At 44.0% G+C, this 20182-nt stretch overlaps 1 protein-coding gene across 7 annotated transcripts in view; it reads left to right on the top strand.

Annotated features, from left to right (window-relative positions):
- The window catches only part of LOC119160822 (organic cation transporter protein), a 314044-nt gene that overhangs the window by 15646 nt on the left and 278216 nt on the right, over positions 1 to 20182 (top strand). Inside the window, exon 1 of one of the 7 annotated variants that reach the window (XM_075880782.1) lies at positions 2595 to 2663. The exons of 5 other annotated variants lie outside the window; for them this stretch is intronic. In XM_075880782.1, the coding sequence (XP_075736897.1) occupies positions 2647 to 2663 (17 nt within the window). In that variant the 5' untranslated portion in view covers positions 2595 to 2646. Of the gene's footprint in view, positions 1 to 2594; positions 2664 to 20182 lie in introns of those variants that run through there. One more of the 7 variants, XM_075880779.1, reaches the window with a different exon arrangement.

Genomic DNA, 20182 nt, shown 5'->3' with positions numbered 1-20182 from the left:
ATTTAAGAAGTAGACAAGTAGCCAAGGTGTTTTTCTCGCCATTGGTCTAAAAAGTAGCCAAATTGGCGTGAAGTAGCTAAACCTGTAAGTTACTTATTCTCGTTGTGGTCATTTCCTGGGCTATCATAACTGAATTTACTGCACTCTATGTTTAGAAGAATTATTCAGTAGAACGGCGTCGCAGTAAGGTGAAAAGGTGTTTCGCGTGCGAATATTTCTCCGAATTATCAAGGGGGGGAATGATTCGGAGCCTGCTGGAATATCTTGAAGTTATTTTTCCTGCTTTTAAGTGATGTAAATGACATAGGTTTTGTGTCATGTCATGATATTTCCTCACGAATGGAATGAAAAGCATGTGTGTGGTGAGTCAGATTTGTAAAAGACCATTACTTTACCATCACTAGTTTTATGTCATTGCCGTAGCTGGGCAATGTATCAAAGCTATATCAGTACACTGAAAGCATTAGCTGCCCCTAAAGCGTGAGTGTTTGTTTTAATTAATCGCTTTTAGCAGTACTCTACTAGGAACCAAATGAGAAGGGTGTTTACCTTACCGATAAGCATGATTTCCAAAAAAAAAACGTGTAGTTTTCAATCCTTGTGAAGCGAAAGTGCTGGGACGTTGCTGATGAAACACTGTGATTTTTGCCAACATGTCGATTTTACTGCGCTACAAAAATCAGCCAGCCCCACAGCTCTCACCTTGTCGCCCACGTAACTGTTATCACACTGTGTCTGGAATCAACCCAGACTATTATCGCCACATCTCCACAACGAAGCGAAAAGCAGTGCGAAACATGGGCAGTGAAAGAGGCAGACGAAGCGATGTTTTTCAGTGCCCCATGTTTCGCGGTGTTTTTTGCTTCGTTGTTCACAACTAACCGGCCCAAATAAGCTCTTTAGTGCATCGCCACAACCTCGCTTACTCGTCTGAGTTTACTCGTTGAAAGCCCACTGTGATTAATATGTAGACTGCTTGTTACCGAAGTCATAAATTTTAGCAAAGAAAACGCTGTGTATTAAAGTATTTGCGTGATTTTTGAACAGAATAGTTGCCCTCACAATGAATAGGGTTCACTAGTGGTTTTATTGCTGTAAATCTACATTGCGGACCATCAACCTAGTGTACATGGCGTTAAAAATAAAGAAGATGAAGGCAGCTACCGAATACACTGATCTTTGGAAACAAGTGACCTCGTAGTCCAGCGCCGTCTCGTCCTCAATTTTACTCGAATGCACGTTGAATGCGAAAATGCGTCAAATCATTTCTCTAATTGGGAGACAGCCTTAACTCCGGTGTTTAGTGAGCTTAATTTTTGGTGTGAACTGGTTGATTTTGAACCTCAGCAACCCAACTTGCGAATAGACCAAAGTCAATATTTCTGGTGCGTAACTTAATGTACTAGTGATGAAACTAGTTAATTCTGTAGGTTCGTCTACAAATTCATATTGGGCAAACTAATTTTTAGGGAGAGCTCGATCAGGTTTGAGCGTAGATAAACTCAATTTATGATTAGGGATCATGATGACTTGGTCAAGTAGTAATTCTGGTCATGAGACATTTACCACGACGCTTCGGTGTTAACATACGCTGCCACGAAGATCTGTCACGTTAAAATGAGACGCTTCGCTTTCGTATCCTAATGCTTCTATCAGTCTTGAGCCAAGATGTCCAGCAGAAGGGTTGCCTCAGACTAACTTTAGTGTCCTCTCAAACACGTGAAGAGGCGGTAAAATTTTCGACATCCAAAAAATGTCGCACCAAGCCTATGTGCGAGAGTTCAAAACGGTTCCGAGGTTGACGAAACGGCTTCCTGTCATTACACGTGCTGTTAGTAGCCTTCACGGGGCCACCAGTTTTCAGCCAGCCTCGAACATTGTTCTTAATGCCTGGCCCTACAAGTAGTCTTTGATAAACCTCTGCAGTTCTTCAATTCCGTGATTCTTTAGCCATTGCGTGGAAGCAAATATTGACTACTGATACTATTGAAGCACGGACTGGCAAGAAGCTTGGCTGCAATATGTCACCCGTCAGCAGTGTAAGTATGTAGCAAGACAGCTATTAAACAATAGTAAGTTAGAAGAGGCGTTTTTTTTTCACATTGGATCTGCTAAGGCCATTTTTCCGTGTCGGTGGATACGGTTTCAAAAACCAAGGAAATGAACACTATGCGTATTGTTTTCAGTACCAGAAATGTCGCTGAAGTCTCTAGAAAGATGTCTCTAGAGATATCGTGGGTGATGTTGTTAGATCGAAAATATATGAAAGTTTCTGTACCTGAACCGGAAGAGTTGTTATTCGCCAAGAGGATGGTTCATTCGACCCGGTCAACGCTCAGCTCAGTCAACGTCGAAGGCCCAACCTTCGAGGAAGTTACGGAAATATTTCTCAGAGAAATAGATTGATTTCTCTTCAGAAGGTGCTTCAGCAAGACTCTGCACGTCTCAGGTACTTTGTGAAGGACTTCAGCAACCTCTAGTCAATATGATGGAGCATTGCACCCCCTGCCACATTGCAGTATTGCACCCCCTGCTGCGGAATTTCACTCCCTGCTGCGGCCGACGCGTCCACCATATAGAGAGTTGGTGCATCGGACAGCAGATGAGTCAGCAGCGCTTGAGTTGCCTGCCGAGATTTTCGCTTTCATGGCCGGAATACTAAGGTAAGATGGGTTGTTCATCGTACTAGCCAAGCGACTGCTGCGTTAGCAACTAACCTGCTCACAGGGAGGTATGAAGTGCGCTTCGCGATTTGTGAGTCCAAAGAACTCTTGCTGCCATTGAAATAGGGTTGAAAGGGGAAGCCTTTGATTGCTAGCGCCCGTAATATAACAGCACTAGAGCCTCCCCGTATGTACTCCCTTGCTCAAAAACAAGGCATCAGTACTCTTTGTGCCTATCGTCCAAGCGGCTTGCAACAAGCATGTCGTTAAGATCGGCGAAAACACACGAAAATCTACGTTTAACCTCACCTCTGAACCTTTGGCATGTTTTTGCCACATTGTTTCAGCTGTACAGCATCTAAAATCTCGAACCAACTAAAAAGCTTATAGCAATTGCTGCCTCCAATATGCATGCGCTTGTATGTGCTTAGCTTATATTTTCTTGTCTGCAGAGGCCTTGCTTGCTTCGATTAGTTTCGCGAGCTGCATAGTTGCTGCATTATCAGGATCTGTGAGAGCCACGCACAGTGTATGTATGTTAAAAATTCTAATACCTGTCGCTTGGCTCACCGAAGTGGGTCTGGCGGACACGTGGCTTTCAAATGCGAAGCGTTTCTTTGCGTGCGGCAGGCACCTTATCTATCTATCTATCTATCTATCTATCTATCTATCTATCTATCTATCTATCTATCTATCTATCTATCTATCTATCTATCTATCTATCTATCTATCTATCTATCTATCTATCTATCTATCTATCTATCTATCTATCTATCTATCTATCTATCTATCTATCTATCTATCTATCTATCTATCTATCTATCTATCTATCTATCTATCTATCTATCTATCTATCTATCTATCTATCTATCTATCATGTGCCACAAGTATGCGGCAAAACTTCAACTCGGCCTTGTTGGAACAAATCTATATTGAAGTTTTGCGCCCGTTCGCGTTACTCGTCTTCGTCTCCGTGTGCTTGCGCAAAAAACTTCGAGATGAACAGGTATGCGGGCATGTACCCAGGTGATTGACAGTTTATATCTATATCAAAGAACGGTGAAAGTAGACATTCTTAATCCTAGCGCGAGAGTATTAGGACAGAGCTGACATCGGCAGCTTTGATCCGAAGAATGCAAAGAATAAATGTGAGGGTCCCAGCAGGAATCGTTTCTCAGCATTCTGCATGACAATAAAGTATTTTACCAAAAAGCCAAGCGAGGTCCCGAAACTACTTTTAAAATATACCATAATGTTAGCTAAACGTCAAGTGTAGTACCAGTGCTGGCTATGCAATTTTTAAAATAAAAATACATATGCACTCATATGGTATAGCCGTCACAACGTTTGGTTTAGGTCAATTGTACTAAAGTGCCATCCAATGAGTTTGTTTTATGTAGCAGTGCCCAGGTCTAGCATCCCCATGAGCAGAAGCGCGACATATCAGCTTACCCCTTCTGGTGTTACTAATAGTAATGTTGCTGTTGGTATCGTTACACAACTGTAAACAACTGGGTGTATAAACCATATGTGACTGTTGAAGATATGTGCAAATGCTTTACGCACAGACATGCTAATCATGATTTGGCAACATTTCACCAAATAAAAAAAACCACAACACAGTCACCTTCCCTGCGCACGCTTCGCATAACAAAGATTCCGAAGTACGTGGATCTGGTGATTTTTTTTTCTTTAGCTTCCATCTTTTCGTCCCCACTATAATAACCGCTTTTATTCTGTCGCACTTCTCATTCGCTTCCCTTGTCGATGCCACGAGCTGCCAGTCTGCAACTACTACTGTAGGCCACAGACAGCCAGACTTCACTGCCTTGATCACACGAAGACCTTCGGCCATCGGAAACCCGCTCTCCCGCATCCCGTCCCTGCGGGGGATCCCACTCTGTACACTCGACACATTGCGTGCAGCGGGGAGAACACCAAATATACTACCGGCTGGTGAATTGATTTTTGTGCCCTAACAGACTGTTTGGAAAGCTATTAGTCTGGTCTTGCTTTAAGACATAACATTTTCAAAGATCGACGGCAGTCACACGAAGACGGCGAGATAGGCATTTTCAGGGAACGGCGAGTACGGTAGCTCGCTCGCTGATGGGGGGGGGGGGGGGGTGATTTTAAATTAAAAAAAAATGCTGCCACATCCACGAAGTGAATGATGATGAGTGGGCGAAGCTCCGGAGGTAAACCTGGTAAACCATGAATCCTCCGTACATTTTGCCCACTCGATTTTATTGCAACGCTCCCCCTAGCGTACGTCGCCGCACTATAACGAACGATGACACGCGCCATATGTGGCATCATTCCTATTTTATAACACCTCGCATCTTTCATAATCAACTACACGTACCACCGTCTAGTTTATAACATCTTGCATCTTTTGGACGGACGGACGGACGGACGGACGGACGAACGGACGGACGGACGGACGGACGGATGGATGGACGGACGGACGGATGGACGGATGGATGGATGGACGGATGGATGGACGGACGGACGAACGGACGGACGGATGGATGGATGGATGGATGGATGGATGGATGGATGGATGGATGGATGGATGGATGGATGGACGGACGGATGGACGGATGGACGGATGGATATGGCTGTACCCTTTAGATCGGGCGGTGGCTAGCGTAATACTTAGAACTGAACGAGAGGTGGCTACATACAGGGGACGCACAGCCCACGCCTTAAGGAGCTTCGCTCCTAAAAGAGAAAAGTGAGCCCCGTAACTGTCTCTCAAGGGGGAGGACACCTCAACAGTAGCTCACGAGGGAAGGGGGTAGAGAGAGATTAAAAGGTTAGGAATAAAAGGTGGAGAGAGAGGAAGGAGAGAGTGAGGTGCAGGGACTGCGAACGACGGAAGTAAGGAGAAGACAGGAAAGATGGACACGGTTGCAGGAGTCCGAGGATGAGGCACCACTGACGAGAGCTCTTGCCGGCGACAAGAGATGGCGTAGGGCTAATCCAGTCGGCCAGAGCTACGCTGTCGTCGTCGTCGGGGACCGGCGTCAGGAGGTGGCGTAGGACCAACCCAGTCGGCCAGAGCTGCGCTGTCGTCGGAGATCGCGAGGGCACAACCGGTCGGCACGGAATCCAGCGAGCGAGTGGGTGTGGCTCACTTTCACAAATCTATAGCAAGGTTGTGGCGGTGACTAGGTGGAGTAGGGCGGGGGGAAGAACCTTCATGTTTTGAGCGCGAGAACATAGTGTACACTAGGGACAGTTGCTTATCGAGGAGTCGACACGACAACTTTATGTAACGCTACCCAGCCTGGTGTTTTCATGCCAGAACCAGCTAAAGCGTGTTTTTTTTTCTTTGTACCATTGTGAAATAAACAAAATTTGCACGATACTTGCTACTTTTACTCAACAGCCACAACTCATATGCACTTTATATCAATCGGAGTATAAATGTCTGCTATTTTTTTAATTTACGAGGGTATTATATTTTGCAGTCGTTCTTTGATATGCAAAAAACAATGCAGCGTCGTTATAGCACTGCATACGTGAGAGCCAGCTGTGATTCTAAAATAATTTTATATTGCTCTGAAATATTTCACAAAAGCTTTACACGTGTAAATAACCGAATATATACACAGAACAGGTGAAATTTGTGACCCTGAAAGATATTCTCAAAACAATCTTTAGAAGTTATCTTGTGTGCTGCAAGTATCTACACAATAATTAAAGATTGGACAGTGCTCCGTTTATGTTGAAAATATATGTCGCTGAAACGAGCCGGACCTGAGACGGCAAAATTGCCCCATGCAGTTCTCTAGTTTCACCTTATGGGGATCCACTCAAAACTTCTGCTGCGTGATCCTCAATGGACGGGTTGTCCCTATGGTCGAGATATGACGCATGTTACGTTTTGACGGCCACCTAATCATTTTATAGCTTCCTCTTTTGCGTGTACTCAACACGCAAAAGAGGAAGAATCTTAACAACAGTTGAAATTTGCAGATACCAGATAAAGAGAGGTTGGACTGCAAGCCAAGTACTTAGAGGTAGGTGACATTGTACGGCAGGATCTGACTGAAAACAATCAGGCACATGTACAAATAGAGAAGCTGACATTGGCAATCACGTACACCCATCGAGGCCACTGCCTTGGCTCATTATCTATCTTCATTTACCGGGGCCCATACCAAACAATGACACTGTTGCTCACTGCATGTGGCGCGGGTTTGGGCTGCAATGTCGGTGATCAATGGCAGTGTCAGTAACGAAAGAGAGCTCGTCTTCGGTGTTGGCCAGCAGGCAAGTGCTAGGGCTGTGGCCGACATCTAAGAACAGGTTGCTTGAACGGGGGCAACGGCATGTGCTACGGTGAATGACTGACGAGTGCGCGTCCTGTCAAAGACAAGGCGTAGTTCTGCATCTGGCTTCTTGGATAAGCTGGTGGTGGTGACTGCGAATCTTTCGATGCATGCTGAGGCTCAATTTTTCGTTCACGTGAAAGTCTCAAGTTGGGTTGACATATTGCCGGTCAGTTTTGCCTTGAGTCATCGGCATCTGAGGCGCTTTGGTTAGGCGGTCGACTCCTTCCTAGCGCGAAGTTGTTATTCTGGCTCTCAGAATATAACATTGGCGATAACTAACAGTAGCGGAAAACCGTTCGAGTGTAGCTGCTGCTCGATACACTCGTGTCGTCTGAACCAGCTTGTATTATGCATGCATATTGTAAGGGACATCGCGGGCAGCGCACGTGCAAAATGGCAAGCCGTCCGTCTTTCATTTGAAGAAATATCACGAGCAATTAACGCATTCTTTGCTGCCGTTGCGACAGTCGTCGCAACGGCAGCAAAGGCGCCTCGAAAAAGTTGTGCGGGTGAGGTCGTCAAATGCTTTCGAAAGAAGAAATGCAGTCTACGATATCGAGTAACCAGACAAGAGCGCGCAGTGGCATCGTTGCTTGCGAAGTAGTGCACGGGAGCTCTAAAGTGGCCTCTGCTAAGCCTCGTGACCACCCGAAAAATATCAGACCGTGCCGACGTCTGCTGCAACGCGGCGGGACACAAGAGCTGCAGCATCAGACGCCCGGAACAGGAAGGCAAAATAGGAATAATGAAATGGTTTAAACTGATGAGTCATGCGCTGTGAACTCGGCTATTGTGAGTTTAACCGCCTTGGGTTTACATCTAAAAGAGCAATTTCCTGTCAGTTTCATTTAAAAAAAATAATTGCACCTAAATCTCTGCTAGTGTTGTCATGGACATCAGATTGTTTATTTCGCATTTTAGAGATATTTAATAAGCAAGCAATTGTGAAACGTGCTTGATTTATTAAGTCTATGGCCCCTTAAGAGGACAATGCACTTCAGTTTTACTGACTAGGCATTGCGTAGGACGTAGAAGACGCAGTTAAAATCTGTCATGCCATTAAATTTGGTGCGAGAATTGAAATGTGGCATCGCCACTGGCACATTTTTATTTTTTTCCTGCTTACCAAGCGTGTTTTCACGGCTAACGTGTTTGATTTTGAAATTGCAAAATTACAATTTACTCACGAGATGAACACAATTTTTTTCTTTGCTCTGTTTTACTATATGCAGTGAAAATATATTTAGCACTATGGTTTACTCTCAGTGCTACCTGCTCAGCGTGATTCTGTGCTATTATGTTATCGCACTTCTTCCCTTCCTTGTCCGTTCATCGGATTCCAGGTTTAAACAAAATCGTCAAAAATAGGGCGTCAGTTGAATGCGTACCACTACTATCGTACTCGTTTCGGATGAGAGATCTATCTATGAATTGAGAACGTAAGACATAGCTTTGTAAGTAGACCTAGATTAATGACCGGGGACATCGGTTGTCAATTGCGAACAATTAAGCGGGCCGCCGTGAGCGCGATCTCTGTGGCAACACATATATTCCAGCAAAGGTAGAAAAACGCTTTAGTAACGTTTTTATAAAGTACCTCATTATCTCGATTATATACGAACACTGAAGCTTCACGTACTCACCACTGATTCTACTCAACAATTAGTTGAACAAATATGCGGGAAGTACAGCAAAACAGAAAGTTTTTTCATTAATTTATTTAATAATTTCCACACACAGATGCACAAGGACGCAGAAAAATGAGCGAGACAAAGAGGTGGGGACTGTCATCTAAATAAATAAAAACATGAAGTCTTAGACAAGCGTCAGTAAGCACTTGAAAAAAAAAAACGTCTATAAACTGGTTTGGTCAGGTTGGTCCATCAAAAGTCAGTAGAGTTTGATGAGCCTTGTCGTCTGGAGAAACAGGACCTCTCGGCAAGAGATGATTGTCTATGGTCCCGCACTCATATCCTAGGAATTTATATTTTGTAATAAGCAAAGCCCGCCGCGCAGTAGATGAGAGACAGTGTACTATAAGAGGCCGAGGTGTTTCACAGGAGCCACAAGCGGCGCACGGCGGAGTGTCAACGTGCCCATGACGGCGTTCGTGCACTAACAAAGAGCCGACTCATTGTTTATATAGTTGTGGGACGACGAGGAAAGCCACGACAACGAAAACGGGGAGGGAACGATCCGTTGGAGACCCCCTGGTCTGAGTGCTGCTTTAGGAGGTGTCAGCGTATAAGCAGACGAGCGTTGTCCATCACAGATGAAAGCAGCCACAATCATCATGATTACAAGACGAAGCAAGGTGATTCACGTCTTCGTTTCCAGCAATGCTGGTGTGCGAAGGTACGCACTGGACATCTAGGAACACCCCACAAGAGATAAGTTGGTTGGCAGATTCCGTGATGCTGCATAAAATAGGGCTGTCGGCTTCCTTTGTGGTGAGTGAGCTTGAGGTACCACAAGATTTAGTAAGGATGACGACTCTCAATTCTGGTAATACTTCGTGCAGATATTGGAGGGCAACATTCATGGGGCCCCGTCAGCAGTAACCGACGATGATGGGTGCGGTATTTTAGACAACAGCCTGATGTCTGTTGAAGGGCAAAAGAAGGCTGCAGAAGCGCCCAGGCCATCTCTGCGTACAGGTGCGTCCGCAAATACTTTAGCACAATCTTCAAATTTTTCAAATAAGTGTTATTTGGCTAGTTGGTTTAGTGACGAATGGGGTTGCTCACACTTTTTGCGTATTGCTTGACTTTACAGATAGGTAGGGGAGGTACATTTACTGGGATATTTGAAAGTTATCAAAACAGTGGTTTCATCACGATTGCCAGCAATTTCAATCAACATAGCCGGTATTTTACCCATGCGAGAAAGTGAGTACTGAACAGCCCATTAACGAGCGCTTTGTCATCTTGGGCTGATGCATGCTTGCGCTCGATATGGTGTAGCACTCTCTGGTCAGCTTGTAGCTATAGAGGCTTCGGGGACATTTCACTAAGTTGTGGGATGAAATGAACCTGACTAGGTAAGCCAAACATTACACGGAGGGCAACACGCTGGTCCCTTTCAAGCTGAGACATTAGAGCATGAGGTATACATTCAAGACCAGCAAAGCATACATCGTGCAAGAAATTATTGGCGCGCATGTAGCGCTGTCCTCCGGTGAATGTCATCGTGCCCGGCAGTCAAGGCGGCCACATAATTAAACAGCAACACTGATTTGCGCCTCACAGTTCTAAATGCAGGACACCAAGAAAGGCGATCAGCGATGATTACACCCAGGTAGCGATGTTTCGTTACTCATTGCAACGATTTGTCTCCGAGGAAGATATAGCTTGCTCATGCTTCAACGAGCGCGTTTCTTAGTGATGGTACGTGATCGCGGCTGACTTCACAGGTGAAATATGCAGGCTAACTTCCACTAAGTATTCTTAAATTGCATTCAGCGCCCGCTGCAACACACCATGAAGACGTGGACCATATAGTGTGAAGGACCGCTTACCAATAGCGTGATGTCGTCGGCATAAACCGCTATGCATATTGGCCATGGGATCGAGCAGAGTCGCCGCTTTGGCGGCTACTGGCCAAAACGGCGAAGTGTGGATTGCTCCCTGCGTCGTGTCGTCTGCTAGCCACGTTGTCTTTACATGGGGGAGTAGTTCGTCGTGCACGTTCGCAAAGGGTGGTTTGTTCGGATATGTTGGCGCTTGTTTAACTGCTTGTACGTATGCCAGAAAAGACGTATGAAATCATTTGGTCTTGCTCGGCTAGTAATGCACTGCAATACGATCAGCGATGAGCGACTTTTCAGATGTGTTGTGTATTGTCGTCGTACCTTCCATTTACCAGAACCATTTCAGTGTGGGTGCCGCTTTATGCTTTAAGCACGTCGTAACAAAATGCACTTGGCATGGTCTCAAACATGAAGACTAATAAATGGTAAGTGAATGCTGTGTTTGAGCGTTTTGGTTATAAACAAAAACAAGACTCCATGTCACGCACTTGCGCCTTGTTGTTGGGTGTACAACTACGGCAGTGTGTATAGTTATTTGACTATGCGATGAACTTTATTTATGTTCATTTGGCCATGATACTATTACAAGGAGGTAATTCTATCTAGTAAAGTGTGACACTTCAGTGCTTAAACTCTTTCTAAAATGAAGTTGCCGAGTTCTATTTTTCAACTTGGTGTGAAATTCACGCTGAAACACCTGCATGCTTAGATTTAAAAATACTCTAAAGAGCCCAGACATTCGATAACAGTTCAGATGGTGTGCCTTAAATTACTGTTGTACAATTTCACGGAAAACGTCATCTTTTTTTACACTGCCTTGAGCGTTTGTGTGGCCTTGTCATTGGACTGACAGAAAGCAGCTGTTATTTTTTTATTAAAAATTACAAATAAAACATGTTTTTCCATGAAATAACCAGACCTTTGTTTTATGACTGTCATCTTTGCACGTAACCCTTCATTGAAAACTTTCTGCAGAACTCATAAGAGCCTTCGATTGTTTGACTGGTGCGCGAACATGTGCCTACGTGGTCAACGTCAATTTAACGCAAAGAACTGTCAGCCACAAAGTTATCCTGGCTAGTTTATTGACTGTCCTATATTTTATGGACGCAAAATGACGCAAAAAATGCACTTGCGTACTCGGTGCGAACAGTGGCACCAAACGCGTCGCACCGATATGAGGGACATCTTTCCTTCTCTTTCTTTAAGAGTTATAGTATTCAGATGAGTAAGATATTCATAAGTAGTTCAGTATTGCAAGGGGCGTACGCAGTAGGCGGAACATTAGGGAAATGCATACAAACAACACAGCGCTTAGTTCAAAAGCGCGCTGTCCGCCAGTCAGGGCGAGCTTCACTCGCTAGTAATAGTAACGTTGCAAAGGCTTCGTGCGTCGATTCGGCAGAGAGGAGCCTAAATATTACCAGTAAACAGCAAACAGCGCTTAAATACGCTGACAATCGGCTCAAACCACACGCAGCGAAGCGCCGCAGCATGCATGTATGCATAACGTATATGTGCCGCCAACCGCCTATATCCCCTCTTCCGTGGAGACCGCGCTGCCACCTATAGCCCGATCTCGTCGTGAATAGGAAAATCGCATTCAAGAAACAAGCACGCATATCTTACAGTGAAAGCTGTCTTGAGATAACAGGGAGTTTTGGAATGTCGTTTGCAAGCGCTGCGGGCATTGCAGGCGTAGCGGGCGCCATATGAGTTTTAGAATAGCGTTTGCCCTGCTGCGAACCGCAACGCATGATCGCAGTGACACCATAGCCTCGAAACCAGCGCTTGCGGGCCACATGCGGACCGTCATCACCACACGCAATTTCGAATTTTTTGCGTGCGGTCCGCGAACGCCGACTCGCGTTACGACGCATGCGCAGTGGCAGCGACCACACCACAAGGGCTCGTGGTGCGCTATTCTTAAACTCCCTAACAACTCGGGTCACGTGCAGCGCCGTAGTTGTCCGCCGCCGCCGCCAGCTCCGTAACCACTATCACACGAAATAAGAAAAAAATGGTAACAAGAAAGGACACAGTCGGGATCAAACCCGGGTTCGCTGTGGGCCAGCCAAGTATTCTCTCACTGAACCACGCCGCTGCTTGGGGGCTTGCTATTGATTTGTGGGGTTTAACGTCCCAAAACCACCATATGATTATGAGAGACGCCGTAGTGGAGGGCTCCGGGTGGGGGCTTGCTAGAAAAGTGGTCTTAATCAGGCTTCATGAAGGAAAAGAAATCACGTTAATATGAGTAATAAAGCGTTTTAGAACAGCAAAAAAACAACACCAGGCGTCACACATTGCGAATAGCATAACGACTGGGTCATACAATGCTCCAACCTCTTAAAAAGATTGTTTTTGTTCACCTATAAACTGTGGCGCATACCCACTTCAAGCATAATTCCTCATCGTCATCAGCCATTGCAAAAACTATTGGCACAAAATTCCTTCCGAGTGTTTAGAAGACGCTTCATAGAAGAAAGACGAAGGATAGCATAGCGAATGACAGCCTACTGCCCAGAAAATATTATTATTAATGTCGTAGCGGGTAGCCGTCAAGTGTGCTTGCAGCAGTTACTAAATGAGTGTTTAGAAAGGGCTTTGAAAGGCTGCTTTCGCTGTGATTGTGGGGACTAGTTGTTGCTGTGCTGCGCCTTCCGCGCAGGCCTGGCTTTTTTTACATTGAAAGTTATGAAATCACAACACAGGTCACACGCGGTGCCGTTTTTGTCTGCCGCCGCCGGTGTCTGTAACCAGTATCGAAAGAAAAAAACGCAGTAAAGCAAAAAGCATTCATGACACAACCGCATTCGAACCCAGGTCCACTGCGTGCCAGCACAGTATTCTATCACTGAGCCACACCATTGCTCTTTTTTTGCATGGTAATTAATAAAGTATTTGCGCAATAAAGATAAATCAAGAGAACAAAAGTACAATCTAATCACGAAATTAGGCACTCAAGCGTTACTCATAAACACTCAATGGCTAACACAGCGTGAGTTTCTCACATGGAGAGTTCTTCACACCGTGTTATGCAAAGAAAAAAGGCGTGAGGTCAAACAGTTCTCTAAGATGGAGTACCAGTCGGGTCTAAAGTCTAGCCCGTCGTAAATGTTTTTGAGGTGGATAGCCATTTGAATGAAGTCTGTGTTTGATGATGTGGTGGGCTCTGCATTGTGGTCTTGCATTCGTGTCTTCCACAAGCTGTGCATACCCATGAGGAAAAACTTGTCATATGGTACTTCATCAAGCGCTGCTGGTAGAAGATAACGTATCTATTTATTTATTTATTTATTTATTAGAATACCCTCAGGGCCCGTAGGGCATTACAGAGGGGGTGGGTACAACATTTTATAACACACAAGAAAAAAAGACAAAGAAAAGAAACAAGTGTCAGATGCGCAAATCACGAAGGCAACATAAATCAACTAAAAATGTATAAGTAAGAATTCAAGCACATACAAGACAAAGATAGATAATGGAAACTGCGTATAGTTACAAACATTGCTGAGAAATTGCAGTCTTGAATAACAAAGGGTCTGTTATTGTTACAACGGAAGAGGGAAGGTGGTTCCAATCGGCGGCTGTTTTCGGTAAGAAGGCTGCTGAAAAGAATTTGGTGCGGCAAAACGGAATGGCAACCTTATGCTGGTGATCAATGCGCGATGAGTGGTATGACGGTTGTGAAATGAGGTCTCGCTTCATTGATGGATTGTGAAAAAATATCTTATGAAATAAATGCAGTCGGACCAGTTTCCTTCGGACAGTTAAATTGGGCAGGTCAAGGTTAGATTTCATTTCTGATATGCTAGCAGTACGGGAATAATTAGAACAAATGAACCGAACTGAGTGGTTCTGAACAGATTCTAACGCGTTGATTAAATTTTGCTGCACGGGATCCCATATAGCGGACGCGTACTCAAGCTTTGGGCGAATTAGTGATCGGTATAGTAGAATTTTGAGGGACAGCGGAGCGCGAGAAAAGTTGCGGCGTAAGTATCCTAGCGTTCGGTTAGCGTTATTACAGATGTAGGTAACATGCGTGTGCCAAGATAGATTGTTGGTAATGTAAACACCGAGGTACTTATATGAAGAGACATGCTGGAGGGGAACTGCGTTAATTCTGTAGGTACAGGGGGGAGAAATAGATCGCCGCGTTATTGACATGCATTTAGATTTGTTAGAGTTGAGAGTCATAAGCCATTTATTGCACCAGGTTGAGACAGTGTCAAGGTCTGACTGTAGAAATTGGTTATCTGATTCATTGTTTATTTCGCGGTAAATTACACAATCGTCTCCAAATAGCCTTATAGTGGAGTTAATGCTGTCGGGGAGATCAATAATATATATAAGGAAAAGTAAAGGGCCTAATACGGAACCTTGGGGTACGCCGGATGTTACTTTAGAAAGAGGTGAGTTATAGTCATTAGTTGTTACAAACTGAGTGCGATTAGTCAGAAAGCATTCAATCCATTTAAGAATGTTCGGGTCAATGTTTAAGGCACTAATTTTCAGGAGGAGTAATTGGTGAGGTACTTTATCGAAAGCTTTTTGAAAGTCAAGAAAAATGCAATGCACAAGTGAGCCGCGATCTAAAGCCGATGCTATGTCATAAGTAAAATAAAGAAGTTGGGTTTCACATGAGTAACTTTTTCGGAATCCGTGCTGGTAGGGAGTAAAAAAAGAGTTTCATTCTAGGAATGAGACAAGGTTGGAGTAAATTATATGTTCTAACATTTTACAAGGAACACTGGTTAGGGAAATTGGTCTGTAATTGAGAGGAGACTGTGTGTTACCAGACTTGTGCAGAGGGACCACCTTCCCCACTTTCCAGTCAAGCGGCAAAGTGGAGGTCTGAATAGATTGCGAAAAGATTAGGGACAAGTAAATTGATGAATACAATGCAGTGTTTTTTAGAAACTTTGAGTTGATTTCATCTACGCCACAAGAAGAGGATAACTTAAGCTTGTGAATTAAATTTTGCACTCCAACGGCATCAACGGTAACAGGATACATGGGTAAAAAATCACGACTATGCATTTATGGCAACGCAGAAGCAGAACAACTTGAAAAAGAAGTAACAAAAAATCATTTAATGCAATGCAACACTCTTCACAGCGAACTGGCTGCCCGTCTGAGTTCGTAAGCGAAATGTTTTTCTTTTCCCTAGGTTCAACAGTTTTCCAAAACTTAGAAGGGTTGGTTACAAGAATTGAGGGAAGGGTATTATTAAGAAAAACGCGCTTGGCTTCCTTGATAGTTGCTCTGTATTCGGAAAGGACAGATTTGTACACGTGCCAACGGGCGAACGAATTAGTCTGCTTTGCCTGACGGAACAACCGTTTCTTTTTATTCCGCAATTTTTTTTATGTCAGTTGAGAACCAAGGGGGGCGTTGGCGACCCTTGATAACGTATGTGGGAATGTATCGCGTGATTAAAGATTCAACTTTCATTTTGAACAAGTTCCAGTTTTGTTGAACACTGCGATCAAAGAAGCCATTTGCAAAGCTCTCAAAATTCGATTCGAGTTCACTGTTGATTGAGTCATAATCGCCGCGTGAGTAGTCTCTTATTGTTTTCCGATTGTTTGACCGACGCCTTAAAGAACCTGTTAGATTGAAGTGCACGAAACAATGGTCACTTATGCCTGGGATATATGAAATAGAATGGACAAGGTCTGGTACAGTGGTGAGAATCAGATCAAGAACATTTGATGAAGTGGGGCCCATTCTTGTTGGCTGCGTTACGAGTTGGGGAAGGTTAAAGTCTTCGCACAGTTCCACGAAATGTAAACTGTCGGCTGAAAGTGAGCTTAATGAACAAGAAGGAAGTGACCAGTTTATTTTCGGGTAGTTAAAATCACCTAGAAGAAAAACAGGTGTATGCGGGTGCCTTTTGACAATATCATTCAAAGCATCATGCAGTTGCTCGCAAAACACTGGCGTCGCACTCGGAGGGCGGTAACAGCCTCAAATTATGACATTTTGATAGTTGACATGGAGGGAAACACAGACAAATTCTAAAGGTGATGCTATTACTACTTGGCTAGAAACTGTATAATCAGCTACGGCTATAAGTACACCACCTCCTGGCGATTCTTCTCTATCACATCTGTAAATGGTATAATTATTTTCACAATCGAACAGCTCTACACTTGCAATGTTAGGGGTAAGCCAGGTTTCCGTTAACACTACAACATCGGCGGCGCAGTTATCAAAATTTGAAGATAATGCATCCCGTTTGTTAAGAACACTTCGTACGTTAGAATATAAAACTGAGTAGTTACGAGAAGTGGCCGAGGAGTGAACTTTGTTAGGATAAGAGCGTATCTTTGTCGGCATGCGTAGCGGAGGACGAAGCTTCTCATTAGTTCTGCGCATGTGTATACGGCTCACAAACGCTGTCGGTCACCGGAGAGTACACAAAGCACTTTTTGTTGATGTAAAGCTTATTGTACTTGATGGTATACTTCTCGCCACTCGCCTTGCCGAATTCAAAAAGCGTCTTGCGCACGCTTCTTGTTGCGCGGCAGAAATCCTCGCTCGTGTGTGAAATCCTCGCTCGTGTGTAGTTTTGGAGGAAATACCAAAACAGTATGGCATCTTTGCAGCTAACAAAGCAATGTTCAATCATTTCCGGCACATCACCAAGACGGCAGTTAACAGACGGAATGAAAATACCCTTTCTTTTTAACCATGTGTTTACCGCGAATGTTTCAGAGTGGAGTTTATAGAAGAATGTTTTTGAATTCGGTGGAATGTACATTTTGCGCACTCGCTTCAACACATCGTGGCCTGGAAGATTGGAGTACAGTGAGCGGTACAACGGAGGTGGGAAGAGTGTACTCAGTAGATCCTTAAACAGCTCCTTGCGCGATACTGTGTACAGGTGTTCTACAGAAAAGCGAGGTTTAGGAACTGAACTGCGAGGTAAACTGCCTGCATGAATCCCCACAAGCATGGGCGTTCGGAGAAGTTTGATGAAACAATTAAATATGGTAAGTGATCAGCAAGTGTAACCTGCAAGAAGGAATGGATTACAGGATGGAAATTGTCTAGAAAAAAGAAGAATCTTGACACTATTTGCCATAGATAAAAGTGTTTTAATCCTAACCCACCCTCACTAACTGGCTTGAATATGGGCTCAAAACGCATGGGCTCAAAAGTCGAAGACCATATAAAACTAGCGAAAATCCGATGAAAGCGTTGTGTATATAGAATCTTGCGCAATGAATAAGTTGCAATACATAGTAAAGCTTTGTTGCTAAAAATATTGCAAGCTTCAGTTCTCCCAAAGGTTGAAAGTCGATAGAGTACAAATGTCTGGACTTGTCGTTCAAGCTAAGGGACGCATTCCTTCAAGTAATGCGCACTGAATCTATATGCATGCAATGGTACACCGAGGTATGTTGGAGGAGTTCTTGTCCAATTAATCCCTGCAAAGTGGTTCGGTGTGCTACCCCACAAGCCAAACCACAGTCCTAAACTTTTAGATGCATTTAAACGAGCTCCTGATAATACGCCAAACCTTTCAATAGTATATACCACATTTTCGACACTTGGCTTATCTGTGCAAAAGAATGCGACATCGTCAGCATAAGCTAATCTTTTAACCTCACTACCTAATATACTGAAGCCACGAATGCAACTCGACTGTATTATGTTTAAGCACAGTGGTTCTAGATAAAGTGCAAATGGGAGAGGTGACATCGGGCATCCCTGTTTTACAGAAGAGCGAATAGAAACAGGCTTGGAGAGTTGATCATTAACTATCAGACGAGTTGATCATCCATTATAGCATAGTTTAACGCCTTTAATAACAATCTGGCCAACATTGGCTTGTTCGAGAAGAGAAAAAAAGGAAGGAATGACGAACGCGATCAAAAGCTTTTGCAAGGTCTACCTGTAGCATTGCAAGATGCTTTTGAAAACGATGACGGTATTGAAGCACTGTTCGAGTGACATGTATATTGGTTTGTATGAATCGACCCCTGATACGACATGTCTGATGAGACCCAATGAGAATCGACATAGCAAATTGCAGCCTATTTGCTAATACTTTTGCTAAAATTTTGTAGTTCATGTTTGACAGCGATATTGGTCTCTAGCCGTCGACGAAGCGAAGTTTTTCCTTGTCAGTTTTTTCGGTATTAACATAGTGTGACTTTTGCAAAAGGATTGTGGGAGTGTATTCACGTCATAACTCATTTGACAAATATTTAGCAATATAGTAGCAAGCGTTTTCTTGTAAGCTTTGTATAATTCGCCTGAGATGCCATGAGGGCCTGGTGTTTTCAATAAAGGCAAGTTGTCGATTGCTTGCTCGATTTCTTGTGTAGTAATGGGTCCACTAAGGACTGCACAATCATTGTCCTTCAAGGGGTTCACAAGAGTAACAAAACTAGTCTTGAAGTGACCGTCAGGATCATCAGAGAGCTAAATAAACTGTTATAGTACTTTTCAAACGCCGAAGTAATGTCTCTATTATCTTTTATGAGCACATCGTTAGAGTACAAGTCTTGAATATCTTTAGAAATCGCATGGCGTTGCTCATCAAGTAAAGCTCGGTGCGTTGGTTGCTCAGAATTTAAGGTGCACTGGTTCCGAGATCTAATACGTGCCCCTTGGTAGTGACCAGCATCATATCTCTGTAGTTTGCACTTAATATTCTCAATGTCTTTGATGTACTTTCCCGGCATTTCGCATTCCATCTCATAAAGATCGCAAAGACTTTTAAAAAGCATCTTTTCATTATTATTTCTATAGAAAGACTTAATAGCCCCGATTTTTAAAGCGATAGCATGAACTTCTTGTTTAAAAAGCTCCCAAGCAGCAAGGGTATGCAAAGCAATAGAAAAGGATTGCCTCATTGCCATGTGGACACGATTCATGAATTCCTGATTACAGAGGAGCTTCGCATTTATTTTCCAAAGGGCCCACTAAAGACGGAATCGTTTCGGACGATTTTCACCAATTTGCGCTATGACAATACACTGGTCCGAGAATGACACAGCTTCTACGCTGCAGGACATTTTACGAGATAGGAATGATGAGGACACGTTATTCCAGTCAAGGTGAACATGAGAACTGCCCTGTACTCTTGGATATACCGTTGCCCGATTCGAGACACCGATGTCAATTAGTCCTGCATTATCTACAATACCGGATAAAAGCTCGCCACTCCTGTCTCTCTTTACAAGAGGATTATTACTATCAGTAGCTTTACATACGCAGTGGAAATCTCTCATAAGTACCGTGCATCGGTTGACGTCAACTAAATTACGCACTTTTTCAAATAATTCAAGTAGTTTTGGAACCTCATTAAACGCATATAGATTGATAATTCGCCACGGCACTCTTTGCAACAAAAAATTGCAGCATACATACTTGCCCTCTTCATCAACACTAGTGTACAATGCTGAACAGGGTACGCATTGGCATTCACAGAAGGCCCTGTGGCCTTCTGTGAAGGCCGCAGGGCCTTCTCTGTCTTTTCCTCGCTCTCGATCTTTGTCTCTTGGATGGCGACAAAGTCGAGACGCTTCCGATTGAGAAGTCTTCGTAGCTGTGCCTGTTTCTGCGAAGTCCTGAGGCCACGTACGTTCAAGGTAGCAAAGATGAGTCGCTCAGACTGCGCCATG

The sequence above is a fragment of the Rhipicephalus microplus genome, chromosome X, assembly GCF_043290135.1.
Source record: "Rhipicephalus microplus isolate Deutch F79 chromosome X, USDA_Rmic, whole genome shotgun sequence".
NCBI classification, from domain to species: domain Eukaryota; kingdom Metazoa; phylum Arthropoda; class Arachnida; order Ixodida; family Ixodidae; genus Rhipicephalus; species Rhipicephalus microplus.
Note: the sequence above shows the minus strand (reverse complement) of the source record. Positions and strands in the feature narration are given on the sequence as shown.